The 22340-nt window shown below is 38.4% G+C and overlaps 1 protein-coding gene across 4 annotated transcripts in view; it reads right to left on the bottom strand.

The window, feature by feature from the left end:
- The window catches only part of VMP1 (vacuole membrane protein 1), an 86002-nt gene that overhangs the window by 45029 nt on the left and 18633 nt on the right, over window positions 1-22340 (bottom strand). For all 4 annotated transcript variants that reach the window (XM_034752250.1, XM_034752251.1, XM_034752252.1 and 1 more), the window contains 3 exons: window positions 21522-21612; window positions 19311-19421; window positions 3292-3459 (listed from right to left, as the gene is read on the bottom strand). In XM_034752250.1, coding sequence (XP_034608141.1) covers window positions 3292-3459; window positions 19311-19421; window positions 21522-21612 — 370 coding nt within the window. The remainder of the gene's footprint in view (window positions 1-3291; window positions 3460-19310; window positions 19422-21521; window positions 21613-22340) is intronic.

The raw sequence follows: 22340 nt of genomic DNA, 5'->3' as shown, positions 1-22340 counted from the left end.
TGGACCTTTAAAACGTAATTTAAAGGGCCCGGGTATTTAAAGGCCCCGCCTCTACCGGTTGAGGCCCCGCCCCCTGCTCAGACCTCTGGGATAGCGGTAAGCCCTTTAAGTTACTTTCACCCCTGGTTAAATCACAAGGTCTTTGTTATAAAACATCTCGAAAGTACAACGAGATCATATGATTCCATGTTTACTCAAGACAGATTGCCTTAATATGTAAAAAAAGGAAGCATTTAAGTAATCCAAACCAACAACTATATACTATCTTTTGCAAACATGGCTGTTTACTCTTACTGTTAAAATTTCCATCTGATATTTGCTTAGAGTTCCCCTAGATCAACAAGGAATTAGAAAGGCAAATGCTAATCAATATTCTTTTGCACAAATACATACAGTTAAAATGGGAAACTAGTCATCTAGAAAGCTTCTTTTAAACTTTATCCTGGTCAAGACACAGACTGCCTGTTCTGCCAATCCTGAGAGATTATACATTTTTACCTTTTCAGATAATTTCTAATAAAAAACACAAAAGAGATGCAACACATTTAAAGTGCTATTCAATTCCTAGCTTCTGTGAGGTGGAAGGCTCTGAAAAATGGCCTATCCCCCAGCAAGCGGAAAGCCCTTTCAAAACACCTTCTGCAAGCCAGGACTGGTGAGGCTCATTTTATACTGATTGTCACCTTTTGATCAAAGAGGATGGGCCAGGATCCACTCCATATGGTTACACACTAATTGTCTAAAGGAAATTAGGGTTTAGTAATGTTGCTTCACTCCCTCATTGGGCACCAGGATGCTGTCAGCAACACTTCCGGTCCCTGCTCACCCAATGAGCCGGGGAACCTGAGAATTAGACAATGCAAAAGGCTCCCTTTAATAGCCCCTTTGTGTTTGAATTTTAAACAGCTTTATTGACAATTTCAGGTTTTAGAGATTACTAGAACTTGGTGGTTCATAACATTTTAGTTTTCATGAGTTAGTTTCCCATAATCAGACACTAATAAAATTCAACCTACTATTCTTGGTTTCAGTTTACAAGGAGAAAAATTAACATTGCTATTTATTTGTCAGATTTTGAGTTACTAAAATCGTCGGTCCATTTATTTCCTTTTCAGGAATTTAGTATTGTGTTCCACACAAAAGGATGTTGGATTTAACAGTGATAGGACCAAGAATTCTTCAGTGGTTTCTATAAAAGCAAACTGGAGTAAAGACAAAAGAAAAACAATGGAAGCAGCAGCACAGCTGCCAATTTGATTTGACCTACAGGAAATTAATAAGCAATGTTTAGGTACTCATGAAACAGTCCAAGAAAGCATAACATTATAGTAGACACCAGTGGCAGATTGAAGATGCTCCCATGAGGAAATCTACCACAAAGTTCAATAAAAAGGTAGCTGGCAATATATTTGGAGGAGGGTAGGAAGAAAGAGGAGATTACACAAAACATTTTGGTTTGCTCAGATAGTCTTGTAATTCCCCTGGTCTGAACCAGCAAGCAGCACAAAGGAAGGCCTGAGACGGTACCTCTTGTTCTCTCTCTCTCTCTCGTCTCAAGATAGGGTACAATCAATCAGTTGCAAGGCATGCAACTGTGTGTACATTTCTGTCTAAGCTGCTTAATTTTCAGTTAGGTCAGTAATTTTATACATTAACAAAGTGGTGCGGCAAGCACATTTATCTTGAGCTACATTTTCCTTGCAACCCTAGAACTTCATTTTAAATGATATTCTTATCGCTCCAACTTCATGAAGACTATGATGTAGAGCAGTGGGGAAAAATTAAAGAGATCCTGAACTTATTGTCTTATAGATGCTTGTTTGTGGAAGATTTTCAGTTAACTGTACTTATTTTTCGAACATTAAAACATTTATGGAATTTTGCTCTCTACTTAGCAAAAGGAAACATTAAAAATGTATATTGTATTCGTTTTTGAGAGGGCTGGGAGTTTGCAGTTCTTTCCTTGTAAGATTTTTTGTAAGTATTTTTACACTGTCCTTATATACCTGTAATGTGTATGATCTACATATAACTTCTTTGTTGGAGATAGGGTCACTGACAAGTTTTAAAACTGTAATAACCAAAATATAAAGTCTATTATGGGTTATTTTCACACCTGACAGGCTTCCAGAAACAAGATAGAAAAGATTAGATATCATATACTATAGGGATCCCATTCCATCCCCCACGTCTGAATTGGAGAACCAAGTATTTAATAATAAAACCAACGGTCAGAACAGGAAGTCATCAGTGATAAAATGAAGCCTCTTGGCATAAAAGCAGTTCATAACAGATGTGTTTGTGTAAGTTTCAGTTCAAAATAGTTTATATTTTATGGGAAAAAACATCTTAGCTGACCAATATTCTTCAATAAACAAATTTCAAAAAGTCTAAGAAGTGAACACTAAAGTAAGATTGGAGTACATTTCCAGTGACAAGCACCCACATCCACCTCACTAAATCCCTGTCCTAAGAGTACTTCCGTGTTTAGCAGCTAACTTTTTTTTCTTTTTTGCCTTATAAGTAGGGTGACCAGATGTCCTGATTTTATAAGGACAGTCCCGATTTTGGGGTCTGATATAGGCTCCTATTACCCCCCATCCCCATCCCAATTTTTCACATTTGTTGTCTGGTCACCCTACTTATAAGTGAATGTTTTTATCGGGAAAACATGGATTTTTAATTTCAATGCGTAACATGTGAACAGGCTACATGCAACTCAACAGAAAACTGATGCAACCCCAAGATCAGGGCATCTGCTACAACATTAGGACCTGATCCTTCCAACACAGACGAATAACTTCATTCACTTGAACATGCCCATGGACTTCGAAGGGAGTATTCATGAGAGTGAAATCACTCACTTGCCTCACTGCTTGCAGGATTCAGCCCTTAATCTGCAAGCGCAGCTGGGGCAATGAATCTTTCAAAAAACTTGTCTTTTGCACTGAGTTTCTCAAAAATTTCATGCATTTTCTCCTAAAGTACCTAGAAAAAAACAATTTGGAAACAGAGGTGATTTTTATAGGATTCTACAGAAGAAATTCTTTTAACAAAATAGAAGATTTCTTTCTTTCCCCAACTTTACTCCAATCCTGGAGCTGATAATTGACTCAACTATTTTCAAGTGCTTCTGTTTAATCCATTTTGAAGATGTTCAGATCTAATACAGACATCTAAAGTGAATCAGCAAATCATGCCTCCAACATGAATAGTTACATGTTACTGCTGTCAGCAAAAGCCAGCATTGCTTTGTTTGTTTTAGGTAAAATTGTATAAGTTAAACCTTACCCACATGCAGGCCTCTAGCCTGACTTTTGAGATTATGGTCCATAAAGAGATGGATCCTTCAATCCCCTCCTCATCAGGACAGATAATTTGATCAGGGTACGGTGGTTCAGGAAAATTAACTGAGTTACATTCGTACGCAGCAAGTGTAACTGATGCTATGTGTGGACCCTGAAAAATATATCAGACAAGAACATTTCAGTACATTTTGTGTGCAGTAAACAAGAGTTAGCTTTACCTTAAATAATATTGCTAATAGGAAACCTATCAGGACACAAAATGCATATAGGAAATGGACTTCCACACTTGACAGATATAGTATACAATGTTGTATACAATGGTCTTAGCCTTCCGATGCATGTAAGTACAGGGGAGTCGCTTCTTACGTGGGGGTTAGGTTCTGAAGTCAACGCGTAAGGCGAAAATTACGTATAGTCAAATGCTCATTGAGTGGAATGGTAGGCGAAATCGCCCGCACTACAGGTACAGTATTTAAATTGTTATTTTTCTCTTTTTTTTTTTTTTGTCTTGCCGAGCGTGTATAGTTAAAATCGCGCAAGTTATATACGCCTATGATGCGACTCCGCTGTAAATAAATCTCCAATTCCAAACATGAGAAGACCTAAAGTGCTCCTGTTTCAGTTTTAAGAGACTATGAAGTTAAAATACATGTTTCCTTGCCTGTGTTACTGTAGACTTAACACTGGAAGAACTTAAAAAAAAAAAATCAAAGTATACTTTTAACCATTTTTTTTTTCCATTTCATTCCACACGAGCAATTAATAACGAAGCTGAATAGTCTTTCCGTTTCTCATGAATTGACACAGAGCAGCAATGTTTGAGATACAAATGCCGAAAAAGAATCCTTACATACTAACAACAACAACAACGCAATTATTTCAAATATTTTAAAAAAGGTCCCATAAAAGCATTTCTACTGATTTCAGTTTTGCAAAACAGGTTTTACAAAACCTAGGTTTTGAGCCTAGTTGGGCTTGACAGTATTTTGAAGTGTTCCTCCCCTTCTCTCCACTCTTTTCTTAAGACATCAATTAGTACGTCAGCCATCCCTTGTGCAAGTCACAGTCTTTCTGCTTCAGTTTCCAATGTGTAAAATGGGAACGGGCTGACTGAGGTGCTCAGAAGATTGTTTGTAAAGTGCTTTAAAGCTCAACTGTTGTGCAAGTGCCAAGTATCATTATTAATAGAATTAAGTTGACTCACGGACTCTGCCTTCTGTTAAAGGTTACAAACATGTTTTATTGAGACCAGATCTCAGGTACAGATGGCTTCAAATGTGTACAAGAACTGAAGTGCAATACAGTTAAATAATGGCACAAACTGCCATTATAGGACTATAAAATAGTAACATTACTATAAAACTGTGCAAATAGTTCAGATTTATCGTTAGGCTGGACATCAGGCGTTTCAAAACAAAGAATGAGCTTAAAAATCACCTTCCAACATCTGTGTTTCAGCAACATGCTTAAACTGTATAAACTGTTTAGAAAGTTTGCAAAAAATCAGTTTTAATAAAAATAACTTAATTTCACCCAAAGCCTTAGCCTTACCAGAATAAATTCACAATCAATTGCGTTTACATACACAGCAAGTATTGCTCAGTCTTTAGCTTCTGCTATTAATTACATGCTGGGTTTTTGTCATCATTTTGGGAGATATTCTGTCAACAATTTTCCTCTATGTTTCTTCCTTAAGTGAGTCATGGTCTATTAGAGCAGCAGGGAATCACAGTACAAAAATCAAATCGAAATTACATTTATTATACAACAAATAAATCTGTGAATGTAATGATAATGGGAAAGGAAAGCTCTTGATGCACACCTACTGCTTGGACAGCTCTATTTCCCTTTATGCAGTATTTTAAAATTGATTTTAATACAGAGACCAGGGACTATTTAGGAGAGTTTATGGGCTTGTTGCAGGAATTACTGAGTGAAATTTTATGGGCTGTGTTAGGCAAAGAAGTCAGAGTAGAAGATCACTCTGACCTTAAATATCTATGAGAATGAGCAGCTTACTGAATTCTTTTCTAGACATTGGGAGGTAGTTGTTCATTGGGTTCACTCTTGTCAATATTAGCAGTTTCTCTGAACCGACTGGAACAATGGAATTACAAAATTTAGTATATGTAGCAAGTTATTTTAGGGATATGAAATAGTGGGAAAGGCCCACTGAGAAAATATCTGGTCTATTTTAATTTTCAATTGGTAACTTTGGCTATCAGTCAGAGGCTATTCAGTTCTAGACCACTGTAACAAGTAAGAAAATTCCCACTTTGCTGTCACGCCAATTCTTTTACCCGTACCTCTCCTTGTTCTTTTGTTGGGAGACTGACCTAACGCTCAATAGGCACTAACTTGAACTACTTTCTGTTATTATTTAAATAAAGTTATAGTTCTGATTTCATGGGAAATTGGGAGCAATTCCATCAACGGAATTGCACTGAAGTAAAGCCAATGGGAGAGCAGATTCAGACCTGTTAAATACCAAATAATTGTTCTGATTCTGTAGGGCAAAGACACTGCAGACGGCTGAAAAATTACTAATTATCTGTATTGCAGTACTGTCTAGAGGTCTCTTAGGCTGGACCCTGTATGTATCCATAGTAAGAGAGAGTCCCTGCCCCAAAGAGTTTACAATCTAAACAGACAAGACAGATAAAGGGAAAGACAAAGAAAGTATCCCCTTTTTCTACATGGAGAACCAACACCAGAAAAGATTAAGTGACTTTTCCAAGGTCAAACAGCAAGTCAGTTGCAGAGCTGGGAATTGAATCTAGATCTTGAGTCCTCGACCAGTGACAATCATAAGATCATCCCTTCCTTGATATGCCCTAAAATTTCAAGGAATCTTGATTTTTTCCCTCCTATACCCAGATAGCTTCATGGATTAAAAGACCTTCTAAGGCCTTGTGCCTCAAGCTGTAAACTCCAGCTATTCAAATCTGCAACATAATTCTCCTCAGCTGGAAATTTGCATGGAGGAAAACCCCAAAGTCAAGTGCCATTGCTCATGGTCTCTTGAGGGTAAGGGCAAATTCATTGCCAAGGTTGTCAGAGATATGGTGTGTGAATCAAGAAGTACAATTTTCAGTTCCACAAAATTTGGAAGACATACCACAGTATAATGTAACTGTGGCCAGCTGTGATGAAAGACTGCAAGTGCAGAACCGGTTAGTTTCAATCTTATAGCAATATAAGAAAAAAAGTACAATTGCCAGCACAGTAATGCCCTCTGCCATAGTTCCATAAGTGAAATTACCACTATCTCGAAGGCCGAGATTTTGAAATGAAGGCTGGCGGGCAATTTAAGATAGGTCCCTGCCTGGAGAAGCCTACATTTTAACTTAGAGCACAGCAAGTGAAGACAAAGAAAATGTAATAGGGGGGGTCTGCTAATGATAATTGTTATAAAAGCAAACCACCCACACACACAACCCCTATTTACTGTTTAACAACTTGCCACAATTAATAGCCTAGGTTCCCTCAGAACTTTTAACAAGTGTTGCCATCTCTTGAGTGCCTTAATTGTCTCAAATACACATCTTCCTATTAACCCAGCTCTAACAGTTTCAACAACTGAAGTCTGCAAAAGGAAAAATCCTAAAGCAAGAAGCAGCTGATGGAAAAATACATTTCAGAATAGAGCTGAAAACATCCCTCCAGCCACCTGACGGCTAAACCAATTTAGCACAACTCTTCCACTGAAATGCAAACAATTCTATAATGGAAAAAAGTTAAAATTATGGATCCCACAGAAACCACATTTTAACGGGAAGAAGAAGTAAAATGTAAAAGATTCATTTAGAATGATGATCAAGTGTGGAGAACTCAAATTCAGAACTAGCCATGGAAGAGACACAAAACAAGCTGAGCTCTGCTGCTTTAAGTAAAGTCAACTGGACAACATACCATGGTTTGGCAGACTGCCTGTGATATTTCGGATATGTGCTTTTGTTCCAGTTCAGACCTGCAAAGCCAACATACAGAATCTATTCTCAAGAACTGAGCCTCCATTATGAAAGTACAATGCCTTGGTGCACAAGTCCATAATCTCCCCTTGAATCTCTAACGCAGTGGTGGGCAACCTGCAGCCTGTCAGGGTAATCCACTGGTGGGCTGCGAGACAGTTTGTTTACACTGACTGTCCGCAGGCATGGCTGCCTGCAGCTCCCCGTGGCCACAGATTGCCCACCCCTGGACTAGAAATGTGGTCCCGACAGGGCAAGAGCTGTGGTATGATCATATGATAAATGTTACAACAAAGACAGGTGCCATTTTATTTTATATTTAGCAATAACAATAGTCAAACTATGTGGGTGGGGTGATTTTCAAAGACAAATGGGAGTTGGTACCCAATTCTCATTGGCTTTCAATGCAATTAGAATGGCCAGCGCCTCTAGGTCCTTTGAAAATACCAGACTATTTTCTTCAAGTGTTTTCTTTTTGCTCTTTGAGTCTAAATATTAATCCTCAATCACAGTTTTTGACCTTTATCTCACACACGTACCCATGTTTGCTTACCAAATTTTCTTTTTTTAAAAAGGCATTAATGGCTTTTCCAAAGTTTGAGTTAATTTTTATGGTGGGTCACTTTATTGTAACCTATTAAGAAATACCTGCTGCTTGAGTCTAATTTTAGGTCCATCTTTAAATGGACATACATTTTAAAATCACTCCAATCCCTATTACACTAAGTAAGCAACTGCAAAGTTGGTAGGTTTAGTAAAGGCACTGTTTGTCAAAGAAGCTAGAAGAATCATTAAAATGTCAAGTTAAGTAATATCTAATCACCAATTTTCTCCTCTTCCCCCCCCCCCAACCCTATTTTCTTCTTTTTAAATGCAGGGGCAAGCACTGACAGGGGCAAAAACGTTGGAGTCAGTAATCTTCTGCTGATTCGGGGGAGAAACATTTGCTCTCTACACGCTTACAACGACCAACAGGAGCCTGTGGTTAGACTGGAATGTGATTTGTTAGAAATTTTTGTGCAATTTATAAATCAAATGAGACAAGGGGTGGTCAGCAGTAAGGACCTGATACAAATCTATTTTTGGCAAAAGTAATTCAGAGGAATTGCTATCTAAAAAGCCCTGATTTGTTATAAAAGGGAGCTTTATTTGAACCCATGGATACATTTGGAGCCCTAGATTTATTTTTAGTTCAATGCTTTGATCAATCACCAGAGTTAGAATCTACCCATTGTTATTCTAGGGTAGTAAGTTATTTTGGAAGGCAACATTTAAAGTCTCCAGAAACGCAGATTTCTTAATAGGTACAAAATATATTTAAATAGAAGCAATTAGTACAGATTTTTTTACTACCTTCTCACTCAAAGAAAAAAAGAGGGGGGGGGAATAAAAATTAAGGATACGTATTTCAAGCTAAAAAAGTCAAATCACATCCTCAAAAATGTCAGCACGTACATTATATCAGAAAGTCTTTAAGGTAAGGGGAAGTGAGTATCAAAAATCTATGGTATTTCTATGTTACTTATCACTTTGGTATCTATGCTCTGAACAAAATTATGGCGCATCAAACTGTATTTCAAATGTGGTTTTCTCAGCTCTCCCTTTACAGATCATTCATATTGTTGAAATGATGCTAGCCCCACAAGTACATCTAGCTCTAATTTTAACATTTTATATTTAAGAAGATATAATTTTAGACTAGCTCTAATTTAAAAATATTTTATGACAAGGAAAAATTATACAACTTCCAGAGAGGTGGGGGATTATCTTGAATGCATTCTGGTGGGATAGAAACTTGTTTTCTTCCTTGGATATGGAATTTTTAATACTTGGTACAAGGCTCAACCCTTACACTAAAAGGGGAAAATGTGTCATTCTATATTTGATTTAAGATAAATAAGAAAAACAAGAGCTAGTTTCTCATGGGAAACAGCCGGCTAGCTTTGCCACAGCCTGCGACTCATCTCATACTTATCTACTAAGTCATTACACCTCTCAGGAAAGCAAGACTAAGTTACAGCACCTTTTATCTTCAGGACTGGCGGGCAGCTAAACACACAGAAAACTGTTCATTTCAGATGTGACTAAAAGGGAAAATTGGCATAGAGATAGTTGGCTAATAAGCCAAGGCATTTTCACCCCCAACTGCAACAGCTTGGAATCAAGAGAGGTTGCTAGTCCATAGTCATCTAATAAGTACAGACTATGAGCACATGCAGATTTCTGACTCTGGGAAGTTTTTTTCCCTCCCTCTTCTGAAATCAACCCAGTCTATCCACATATCACTAGGGCCCAAGAATGCCTAATGATTTCACATAGTATCTGAGTTGCAATGCAAGTTGTAAAGCGGGAGTTAAGAACAAAGTAGTTTTCTCAGCTTGGAGCTTCTTTAGCCTTCCAAATCGTTTGGGCTAGCTTTGATGTACTAATTTTGTATTCCCATATTTGCACTAATTTTACATCGGGAACCTAGAAATTTAATTTAGCACTTTTCTATTCCCACCTCAGTAAAGTCTTTCCCCTCAGAGCATGGCTAATGGAAATCCCAGATGATGAACAACAAGCTCCAAATACAACTGAACAAGAGTCACCAGGGGATGATGCATGTGGTGCCGTTCAACGTGCAGCATAGCCACGGTGTTACTTCCAGGAGAAACGCCAGCTTTGGCGTGATAGTAAAACAAAATACAGCCATTTTACAAGAATACTTATTGGAAATTAAAGATGCCACCCAGAACACCCTTCTGCCCCCACAGTAGCAGTTACAAGCAGATTTCTGGTCCCATATGGGCAGAATTGAAATGAGAGGCAAGGTAGGAAGTGTGAGGGTTAATACTCTGCTCCTGTCCTCCCTCGACACCCATCTGTCCTGAGGTCTGCATTCTCCCACTTTCCTCCTTTAACCAGGGATATATTTTTATGATCAGTGAAGAGCACATTACAATAGCAATTCAAACTGACGGTGTTAAAGCCTACTCAGCCTTTCCAGCTGTATCATGGTTTGCTGTGTTATGTTTTGCCTTCTCTTTGCCCTGTTCTTGTGAGCAAAGAGCAACGTGAAACATACGAAATTCAAATCTGCACACGGGAACAGAACAAATAACAGGATGTGTGCATGACTGGGAAAACACAATACACTAGATTTATTATTGTAGGGTCTCCCAACAAAGCAGTTTGAATTGCAGGCACAATGCGGAAAAAAACTGAGTAAATAAAAACAAAACTTGTTTTCATAAGAGAGATTGAAATATGCAGGCTTGTCAATCTTTGAAAGATCAAAATATCATGCCAAGCATCTACTCTCTTCCCTCGCTGGATATAACTCCAAGTCACCTCTGCTGGCTAAAATGTTCAATTTTGTTTAAGTGCCACCACTATACTAACATCTTATAGACATTTAAGTGCCAGGAAGCCATTCCCTAGTATATTGCTTCACCTCATGCAAGAGGTTTATTATAATGATTCAAATGTTATTCAGGCTTCAGAAAAGATGTCTAGACTCTGATGTATGACCAGTTTAAACACCATTGGGAAGACACACACAACACTTCTATGATCGCTCAGAATTCAGTTCCCTGCTCTGTATATATTTACGATTAATATGGACAGATAAACATTAGCATGGTTTGTCCCACAAGACTCACATTTTATGACAGGCATCCTTAAAATAAATAAGATTTCACCTGGAGAGAAGACTTAAGAAAATTAGCATAAGAAATTTACCCAACTAAATTGGTAGCACTGCACAGTTTAATCCACTAAGACTCTTGCAATCCATAGTTGTGTTTTTAGTCTAAATGCTTCCTGCATCAAGGAGAACACAGCCCATGTGGAAATTAACGAGGCGTTCCCATCAAACAGTGATAGACAGAATTAATTTTCTAAGCTCCATATTCATCCATGTGTTCCAGGATGTTTCAGTTCATTGTAAATAGCTTAGGACAGCTAAAGGAAGTTGGTTTTAAAGGCATGAAGGAAATAAATGAGACAGAAACAAAGTAATGAACAATACTCATACAAACAGGCTCCATTTCAATATATTTTTGAACCATGTTCTGTGTTCAACACACATTTTTCTTTCAACTACCTTACCCAGTCAACAACGGTAATCTGATCCCAGATATTGGACAGGACAGAACTGACCCTTGTTTAGTTTGTTCTCGGCCTGTAAGCAGACATGCAAACTGAAGAATGATGCAAACTGGAAATGGACACTTTCTTCAACTAGAAGAATTACACGCAGGGGGGAAAGAAAACACATTCCCCATCTTGCTAAAGAAGCAAGCCCTTTGTTTGTTTCTCACATTTTTCTACACACATGGAACCCATCAATCTTCTAATTACTAACATTAATTTTGAAGGATACATATGAGAAGGGTAAGACTCCGTGCAAAGTAGTGGAGAATCAGTAAAAGGCAGAGTCTCCCAGTCAATAATTTAATAGCAACATTTTATACATGAACAACAAAATGGAGGCTGCCATTCTGTCAGCTTTTAAAAATATTTGTTCTTACAATCAAAGGCTGGAAAGGCAGGTGAGTGTATGGGGTTTGCAAAATTACCAAATAGTAACTTTGTTCCAATCCCAGCACAGGGCAGAAATGAAAACAAGTTTAGTGATTCTCGGAAATAGTGTGCCCACTTAACAAAATTACCACACAACTGGACAAAACCCATCTCCAGTGTTACCAGCTCTTGCAATTTTACCATGAGTCTTGGGATATTCGGTGTTCTTAAAAGCCCAGCTCCTGGAGTTTGATGATTACAAAGACATTGCAGATTTCATTTAAGAAAAATAAGATTTTCCTGATATGTAGACTAAAAAAAAAACTACCACAACCTGACTATACCCTAAAGGCCCAAAACCAAGAGGCAAAATAAGAACCCCCATATTTGTTGTTGGTTTAAAATTTCATGATTAAAGGCAACCTTATGACTTCAGAGGGCCTGACATGGTTTATGAATGACTGGGGTTGGCAATAGTATTTGTACAAGTTAATTAACCAGTGATTATTGCACAAGATGTTTGGATTTTAAGTCAGCCGATCTCAAACTGAATTACCTGACATTTAGGTCAGACCAAATGGGTCTTTTTTCAGTTCCAAGCTGCTGAGCTCATGGAAGAACAGCTTGTGAGCTCCTGGCCCAATCAAACAAACCCCAGAACTGATTTAAGCACAAAAATAATCTAATCTCCAACCTAGAAGGAATCCAAACACACTCCTTCTGTGCCCACTTAGTTGTAAGGAGGATACAACATATTTAATTCATCTTCTGTCTTCATAAGACTGTTTTTATCACTTGTAGTGGACGGCAGTTACTGCAATGTCACTTCCTTTCTTTTATTACAAGATTTTTCACTGAGGTTTCATTACAGAGACTAACCCCAGATATGAAAGCTTTGAAGAATTTAACGTCCCTTCCATCATCCACACACAATGCATTCTTGTATTCTGCCACTGTGGGTGAGGCCTGGAGGTTCTCGTTACACTCTTATATTTCCTGTTTGTTCTATTTCATACCAGGACTATCAATGAAAACCTATTCAACAGTTGCTCCGCTTGGCTCTAATGGTAATTAGACATACAAATTCGTTTTTACAAATATCACGTAACTCCAACAGCTGAAAGTGTTTTCCCCACCCCCCCCCCCCATATCTGATCCGTAAGGGATTCACTTCCACTTAGCCATCAATGTTAGGACAGAAAACAAATTATCAGCTCCACGAGGCCACTGACCTTTTGTTTCTGCACAGGTTTTTTTAAAATGAGCAATAATTCTGAAATTGTTTTCTGTTTGTCTCAGTTTCATCTACTTTTGCAATTTCTATGCCAGAGATGAACTGAAACCAAGTCACGAGGCAAGGGGATTTGCTGAACACTACACAGCATTCGCAAGCAATACTTCAAACAAGTGCTCCACCTAGCGTCAATCATTATTAAAGTATGCACTGCAAACCAATCATATGGTCACAAGGTCAACTGGCAGCTCATTCATTACTTTTTGTAACAGCAAAGAGACCTCCTTAAGTGATATAAATTCCTTGCATATGCCTAGCTACCTTTGGTCATCTGCTCTTCTGGTAACTAGGTGATTCATTCTGTTTCTGTTTGAAAATGCCAGCAATTTGTGAGAAGTTATTTTTGACCGTAGAAAGAAGCAGTGGGCCGATGGAAAAAATGTCTGAATTAGTGGCCAAATAGATTTTGTATCCCTACAGAGCTACATGTCAATTTCTATTTTTAAAATGTTATTTTCAAAACAGATGTAAGAAAAACAATGTCTTAAGGAAATTGAGCCAGCAGACTTGTTTTGAAAAGTGTCAGAATGAAGATTTATCGGAAGAATCATGTAGTCTTCTTCCATACTATATTTTAAAGCCGTATTCCATTCCAACCTTGTGCTCAGAGCGACACTTAGTGGCAACGGTGAGCGTTGTTTCCCAAAAGTCCAGTTAAAATGTTGTATTTTTCACTGGATAAAAAAAACAGAGAAACAGCACGAAACTAGAAACCAATCCAGAGCAGCAATTTTAGATACAGTCTAACATCAAGGAAGTTCCTCAAGGCAACTAGTAAATGGTAATTAAGTGTAAGAATAACTTTTAAATATTACACATTGACACTCAGGCACACTCAATAAGATCCCTCTAGTAGTCAAAGAGCAACAAAACCTAAATACAAGCAATCAGATTTGAATTGATACTAACCACAGTCCCTTACTGACAGTAAACCACCCCTAAAGTAGAGATTACTTTAGATTTTAATACCTACCCCTTCATGCAAGACTGCCACCCCCCATGCTCTTTTACCTTCTGATATTATGATCTACCTCTCTGTGGATGGGCAGGACAAGTAGCTGGATTGAGATCCTCTGAAGGATCCAGACAAATCATTGTTTTAACACTTGGAAAATACCTAACTAGGCCAGAGAGAGCAAACATCCAGGGTCATACACATATTGGATCTACTGCACACAATTCTACTGAATTATTTGCCAAGCTAACAGTTTGCTTGTGCATAGTTTTTCTGCTATTACTATAATTGTACATATCAAATATAGGGCTATGTATTTTAAAAAGATGCACCTGTATCATCTATGATATATGCTAGCACTTCCCAGAAGTTGGTACTTAATAGCGAAGACATTATTGCAAGTAGCAACAAACGCTCAGAAGCACATGGGTCAGCCTGACAGCACTATTATCTAATCATGTAATTGCATTTTCAACAATCTCACTGTGCATTCAGATTTGGTATGAGCAATTAATTATGAGTAATTTAAAAAACACCTTACTGCTGCTCTACTCTCCACTCCCAACAAATCAAGTCACAGAGGCTTGATTTGATTTTTACATCATTTTGAAATGTTTTCATCAATGGGAGCAAAGCAGAAATCCTTTTATCTGCTAATGAAGTGTACACAAGTAAATTTATTGTTAGATCTGGTTTAAATGAGTATGTTAAAAATAGGAGGTGAACATATATTAACAACAAAGGAAAATGTACAATGAACACAATCTTTTATCTAGAGTGCTTGTGGGTTATTTAAAAATATCTGATATATTGGACAGCTAAATGAACCAGTTTGAGAGACCTAATATAACTGTATGATGAGTTGGAGAACTTCTGAATACACCTGTTTTCATCTGGACTAATAATTTATACTGCTCTTCTGCAAGACTTCCATTAAACTCTGCAGTTGCACCTAGCAGTCACAAATTAGTATTTTGTGTTTCCTTTGATGTAGGGTACAAATTCTGGAAAGTCATTAAGGATTATATTTTTATTGGTAAATGTCCATAAATGTCCATTTCACCATACACATGAACAGATGACAAATATTTCCATAGATAATATCAGAAATTTATAGATTGGCAAAAAAGAAAAAAGATGCTTGAGAACTTATTAGAGTTTGATTTAAGGATATTTAATTAGTATTTTTTGACATGTGATGTTGACAGTGTTTTAATGGTATAAAGCTTTAACTTTTTGCATCTCAACATTTACTGTCATTAAATAATTATTGTCTCACCACCCACCATAATTTTGTGCAACTGTGAACATTTAAATTGACATCAATATTATCTGTCAAAATTATAAAACTAAAAATCAATTTCTGCCAAGCCTACATACATTACAGATTTGTGTTTTTACATTTGTAGTGCCACCTAGTGACTGCAGGACCAACACTACTGCACATAACTGAGTTAATGCAACTAAGTGACACCATGGTTGAGAACACTCAAGAAGTGAGAAAATCTCAAGTTAATGGTCCACAGAACAGTCATCATTGGGACCTCTTGTGTTCGCACAATATTTTCTATAAGTGTATATGGAAGGAGGAAAGAAACAGCATCTATGCTTCCTCTACCTATTTACCACTAGGGACTTGTCTACACTGGCACGCAAAATCGGCACTGCTGTGATCAATGCAACAACATCGATTTAGTGGGTCAGGTGAAGACACAATAAGTCGATGGCAGAGTGCTTTCCTGTCAGCTTCTGTTCGCCATCTCCCCAAGAGGCAGAAGGTAAGTTGGTGGAACAGCATCTCCTGCAAACACAGCATGGTGTAGACACTGTGTTAGGCTGATGCCAGCTACATCACTTGGGAGGGGGTGTGTGTGTGATTTTTTTCACACACCTGAGTGATGTAATTCACGTCGACTTAAGCGGGGGCGTAGACCAGGCCTAGGACAACTTAGAGCATTCCCTCCATATAATGGGAAATTGCTTCTCTGCTCAATTTATCCAGAGAGTATGTAAACAGCACGCACATTTTTCCTGTATGAATGCACTTAAGTTAATTGTGTTACACACCTATTGAATTTTAATACCCTATAATAAATTCCCTCTAGTTATTCAGAGCAGTCTATTTTGTCTGTTCTTTTACATTGAAAGATCTGTGTTTAGATGTTGCTGTTTTCTGGTATGACTGCTGAATTTACGTTAAGGTCATCTGACTCACAATCCACACAGGTTCATATGTTGGCACACAACACCAGTATGTGGATGTCTCCAGTTCTCCCAAGTGTTTAACTGTACTGTGGAAATGCACTTTCAAAGAGAACCTAGTCCCCAATCACGGAGTCTTCTACTATGCTAGTCCAACTTTCTGCTTCTCTCAAATAATGTCTCAAATTGGAGTCAACATCTCAGTTATTTAATTCCGTACTAATGTGTACATTTTCAACAAGTCAGTGCTTTGAGTTACGCTAAATCAGTGGTTCTCAAACTTTTGAACTGGTGACCCCTTTCACATAGCAAGCCTCTGAATGCAAACCCCACCCCCTTATAAATTAAAAACAATTTTTTATATATTTAATGCCATTATAAATGCTGGAGGCAAAGCGGGGTTTGGGGTGGAGGCTGACAGCTTGCAACCACCATGTAATAACCTCATGACCCCCTGAGGGGTCCCGACCCCCAGTTTGAGAACCCCTGTGCTAAATGGACTCACTATGGTAGATGGATGATCAGAAGCTGGCCAGAGTTTGAATGGCAACTAGGAGGTGGAGATAATAAAGACAGGGGTTAAGATCTTGAATTAGGAGCACAAATGGAAACGTTTTGTGGGTCTTATCCTAGTATTCACATTTGCAATACAAAATCCACCACATCTGGCATTATCTGCTCAAGAGAAATGCAAGGCTAAGACAAGAGGATGAGAATCACAAATAAGACATTGTGAGAACTTCATAGAAGAAACTTAACATCTGCCCACACTGTATCTGGCAGTTCAGAGAGAAAATAGCCCCTCATTTGCAATTGCTACACTCGCCTCCAAAATAAGATGCTTCAGACAAAAGATAAAGCCTATTTTTCTTTATCAATTTTCAATGGAGTTGAGAGTTTGACAACCATAGATATGTGCCCGCTTAGTATGAATGTCTGATTTAACTTCGGCAGGCAGATGATGTGCCCTTGAAGGCAGCTTTATTGACAGAAGGATCTTACAAGTCTGCAATAAGTACTTTCACTAAACCAGCATTAATCCAAGCTTCTCTGCCTACACAATGTTATTTTATGTTGTGTTAGGATAGCTGTTCACTCATTCACTCTGCAGACACAGTTAAGGCAGGTTAATGACTCGACAAAAATTAAGCAAACTACACAACTCTCAGTTCATGTATCCTGCTTCAAACAGGCAAATGTAAGTAGAACACTGTCCTGTTTCATTTGCTTTTCTATTTTAAAGGAAATAAAATACTTAACATATGAACTCTCCTTTACTATAGATCTAAAAAGGCTATTCACTGTACCTTATGGTGGAGCTCTTCAGTAATGCTGCATCTCCCATGTTTCTTTCTAGACCCTATAAACTCTCCACTGTGTTACAACAAGTTGATGAAATGACCCTCTCAGATTTCAGGCATGCTTGGCAGCTACGTGACTTTTCACACTTCACAGAACTAGCAATATATATAGCCTAGGATTAATGCTCTGATGCACAGTGGGATAAATGTCCGTATTGTCCAGTTTTCCCAACAGTCCTATTCAGTTACAGTTTTACCAATATGCTGTCAGCTCACTGGAACAAGGAGCCATGTCTTCCAATGCAGCCCTGATCATTCATAGGGCTTTTGGGTGCTATCACAATACAAAAGACATTCCAGTCTCTTCCAGCCTGTAAGCAGAGAAAAGCTACTATTTTCTAGTTAGAGCAGAAGATTTTTACAGTAGAAAATCTAGACAGGATTCTCAACAGAAATCCTGAGAGCTCTGTCATTTTCCATGCACTCTCTTCTACTGTCAACAACAGTCTGCACATGGAACCCTATGCTTTAAACTTCCCCCTGCAAACCATGGAAATGTGTGTTGTTTTTTAAGTGCGGGATGGACAATTATCCTGCCCTTGCTGATAAAAATATAACCCCTTTTTTATTTACATTTGCACACACATTCCTCTTTACTAATCTCTCCATTTTACAGAGGGGAAAAATAAAGTAAATCAGAGCCAGTGTGTATTAAAACATTACATATAACTCAAATTAACAACCGAATAATTTCACAACCTCTTTTTACCTTAATCCAAAGTGAAGATGATAGTTATGTCTCCCCTTTTCTGCTCCTGAGAAAGACTTTAGGAAAGCAGTTATGATGCACACACATCTCTAATGCTCAAGTGAATGCATCCTACACAGCAGTCATTCAGTCTGAGCGGCATTGCTCTATTGCATGGAAAACAACAAGAGTTCTCCTGTTTCCCGAAATGCTTTATGTGTTATTGTTCATGATTAAAGCTATCCTAAAATTAAACCATCAGTAACTGTTCCAAGTACAACATGGGGTTGGATGCACAAAATGGTTTTAATTATTTTTTTGCAGCCATGAAGCCTTTTTTAAAACCACGACAGTTGTTTCGTAATCAAACAACTAACCCAATGGCCCAAAACAAAACTTTCCTGACTTTTCGAGGTAATGAAGTTGAGATAAACAACACAATGTGGTTTTCTTCAGAGAGATTTAGAGGTTAATTTAGTGTGGTATCTAGACACGTTTTTCCTGTATCTTGTTATTATTTATAAAACAGAATTACTGTGGACTGAGCTATAAGAATAATTTACTGCATGTTTCGGAAGCTTCAGCTAGGAAAATTAACATTTTGATCTACCAAAAAAACCCAAGCATCCTAAAAAGCCCAGTCCAGACCCCATTTTCCATCTGTCACAGCTACTTCATACTAGAAAACTTCCTTGCTTATTTAAGTGCATTAATTCGTGCAGATAGCATTGAAAATTATTATTACAAATTATGGGTCCAATTCTGCAAGGTAAAGACAATCTTCAACTGCAGGATCTCACCAAGAGTTCAATATGAGATATAGCATACAGACAACAGAACAAGGTTACAAACACCATTTAACAAAGATAACATCACAGAGACTCAACAGCAAGGATGAATTTTTTTAAAGTCCACAAGTATACAACACCTAGCTCATATATAGCACTTTTCATCCACGGATCTCAAAGCACTTTATAAAAAGGAATAGCATGATTGGAAAGCAAATATAGTTATAGGTTTCTTACCAAATAGAGTAGAAAGGTATGAAGACCTGTTCCAAGTCCAACAGAGGACAGAATGCCTAAGCCTACCCAGTAGGCACACCACAAGAATTTTTTCTCCGTATACTGCACATACTGAAAAACAAGAAAAATCACAAAAGAAAAACAGGATGAGTGAATTCTCATGGAGGAGGAAAGAAAGGTGCAATTGCTCATCCTAAGTGCTTAAGTTAATTTATCAGTGTCAAAATGACCGAACTGGAATTCTAGACGGTTTTCAAACAGGCTGATCTATGTAAGGTACAGCTAGGGTTAAAGAAGTTATATGTAAACGGCAATGGTCCAAAGAGGATACTAGTGAGTGTATTCAATGGTATAGTTGTAATTCAATTCCAGCCACCATTAACGTCTGGATGAGAAAGCAAAAGACCTGTTGGGAACTCAGTGCCTGTGAAAGGTTATGGGATGGATAATCAGGAAACTACGGTTCCAGAGTTATCCACAGAACAGGTACGGAAGCAGTGTAAACTTCCTCAAGATGCTCTGCCGAACTACCTCAATCCTCATCTGTCAGAGCCACCTAGTGGTGAAATGGGAGTTTGGTTGAACTCTAAACTGACAAAATTGCCAGCTACTACCAAATGCAGTTTTTGTGAAGCAGATACTGGACTGAGCCATTAACTCATTTCAGAGGCCAAACAGCCAGATGGTAGTGACTCAGTCACTTTCTACATGGGGTGAGTTTGAGTGTTTCTATATTTTCTTAATAAAAGCAATGGTAAGAGAACACTTGGAAGGGGAATTTTAAGTGATTACTCTATTAGCCTCTGGATTTAAATAAAAGTGTGCCGGTGTTAAAAACAGAACAGCAAGTGTAGGAGTTCTGCAATGTAACAGACTCTTGATTTTCTAGGTCAAGGATAAGAACAAGATGAGTCACATCAGAGGATGAGAGAAAACAAGCACTAGAAGCCATTTTCAATATTGAACACCAGTCAGTGAAAGGGAACACCACCAATCGAAAATGGCAGCAGTTGGATCTCCTGGCTGAGGTTGGGAATCAAAACCCAGCTGAAATGCAAAGGGTCATTTCTCTAGCGCCACCAAACATTTACATAGCAAAGGTGAGGCTCTCACTATGCCTGTAAAAGCATCTAAAAGGCAGTTAGCCTAACAGTTTGGCAGAATGAAATGTACTTTAATGCTTCAAAACTGCATAAGATTCTTCCCCATGTACATGACTCATTGGGCTGACCTATTCTTAGGTCTCACAAAACTATACCAAGGGATCCAATTACAATCAGAAAAGTTATTATTGTGCTGGGTTACTACATGAAAGATCTGGTGTGGGAGTTAGGACTCTTGCTGCACATGTTGCAAGCACCACAGGTGGCCAGTCAAATTTTTGAATGGAGAAGCAGGTGGAGGTGGATTTAGGCAAGATTTTTGGAATCCGAAAGGGCTGCACGGAAGAGAGAGTCCGAGCAACAAAAAGGGACAGCTGATGGCTTCCAGCCAGCCATCTCCTTTGCAGGGCTGGGCTGTCTCCCACAGGACAAAATCGGAGACTTGGTATTGCCTTCCTCTCACCCTTACATTTCTATAAGGGTTTACATTTTTGCATTGATGCAAAAGTATCAAAAGTCACCTGAGAGGCAGGTCGGTATTAAATCCATTTCAAAGGAACTGGGAGTAACAGCGCGAGGATTTGAACTCAGGAGCTCCTAATTCCCACCCCCATGCTCAGTCCATTAGATTATTCTATTTCCGGAGAGAAAAGACCATCCCAGATGGTTTGGAGAATCCTCTGCGAGGAGGAAGAAACAATCTACCTGGGAGCCCTGACATTTTGGTAGATTATGGTCCCATTTAGCCTTAGTTTTCCTGACAGCAGAGCACAGTGCTGAACACTCTGAAAAGCAGACGTGGAGCGGCACTGCAGCCTTGGACAGAGTTACTTATTCAGAGATGGATGACAAGTAGAATACATGTGGCTGCAGAGAGATGGACTGAATGATCTGATAGGTCTTCCCTATCTTTACCATCTATGATTCATTTGCTATGTGGCAGAAGGGAGTGCAACTACAGGGGGAATTAACAGCTGCATAAAATGAACGCTCAGGTAGATGGATTACCATTCCTGTATGACATTATTCAATCCCCTCAGTGTATGTTTTGATAGGAAAGACAGGAAGTGCCAGCCACAAAAGAAAAGAACTTGGATGAACTGCATACCTGTTGATGTGTTCCTTCTATATAATACGCAGCTGTAAGCACTGCAAGCAGCAGCAAAAAAGACACCACGATACTTCGGCGATGCCACAATCTTAAAAGACAAATTACAATTAGGGTCATTCATATTTTTCCATGCATTGCAAAGCCACCTCTATGTCATTATAGAACAGCTTTGTTGGGGTGCATCAAAAGGGTAAAAAGGCAGCCTGACAAATTTGTTATTTTAAGATATAGGTCAAAGCTCTCTTCAAAGAGCTGAGAAGTCTTGATGCTTTAATGGGAATCTGATCTCACTTGGAACCGGAATAAAAGAGTTCTATTATACAAACTGAAAGCATTTTTCATCCAATTAACTCCATGTTCTACAAACATTAAGCCTTGACACCCAAGATAACTGGTACTGCCGTATTATCAGTTTTACTGAGGGGTAAAGCAAGGTACAAAGTAGTTAAGTAATTTGGCCAAGGTCACAGTAAGTCAGTGGGAGAGCTGGGAATACAACCTAAAACTCCTAACACTGAGTCATATGCTCTGACCAGTAGGCCAAAGTGGCATTAGAAAGGGTAGCCTTATAACTGTTTGGGTTCTCTCTTAATCTGTTGAAATTAAACCTTGAAAAGGTCTCTTGTTGCAGCTCAGAAAAATTAAATGTGAAAACCTTCCAGTTAATTATCAAGTGTAAGGAAATTATCAGTGGAGGCGGAAGGGGAGAAATATTTCTTTATGTAATTTGAGATCCAGCTACTTTGGCTTTTGTGTCTATCTAGCTTTACAAGCTGCAATAAAACTGTTCCTCGTGCTTGGCTGTGCACAGCTGGT

This window comes from Trachemys scripta, chromosome 18 (assembly GCF_013100865.1).
Source record: "Trachemys scripta elegans isolate TJP31775 chromosome 18, CAS_Tse_1.0, whole genome shotgun sequence".
Taxonomy (NCBI): domain Eukaryota; kingdom Metazoa; phylum Chordata; order Testudines; family Emydidae; genus Trachemys; species Trachemys scripta.
Note: the sequence above shows the minus strand (reverse complement) of the source record. Positions and strands in the feature narration are given on the sequence as shown.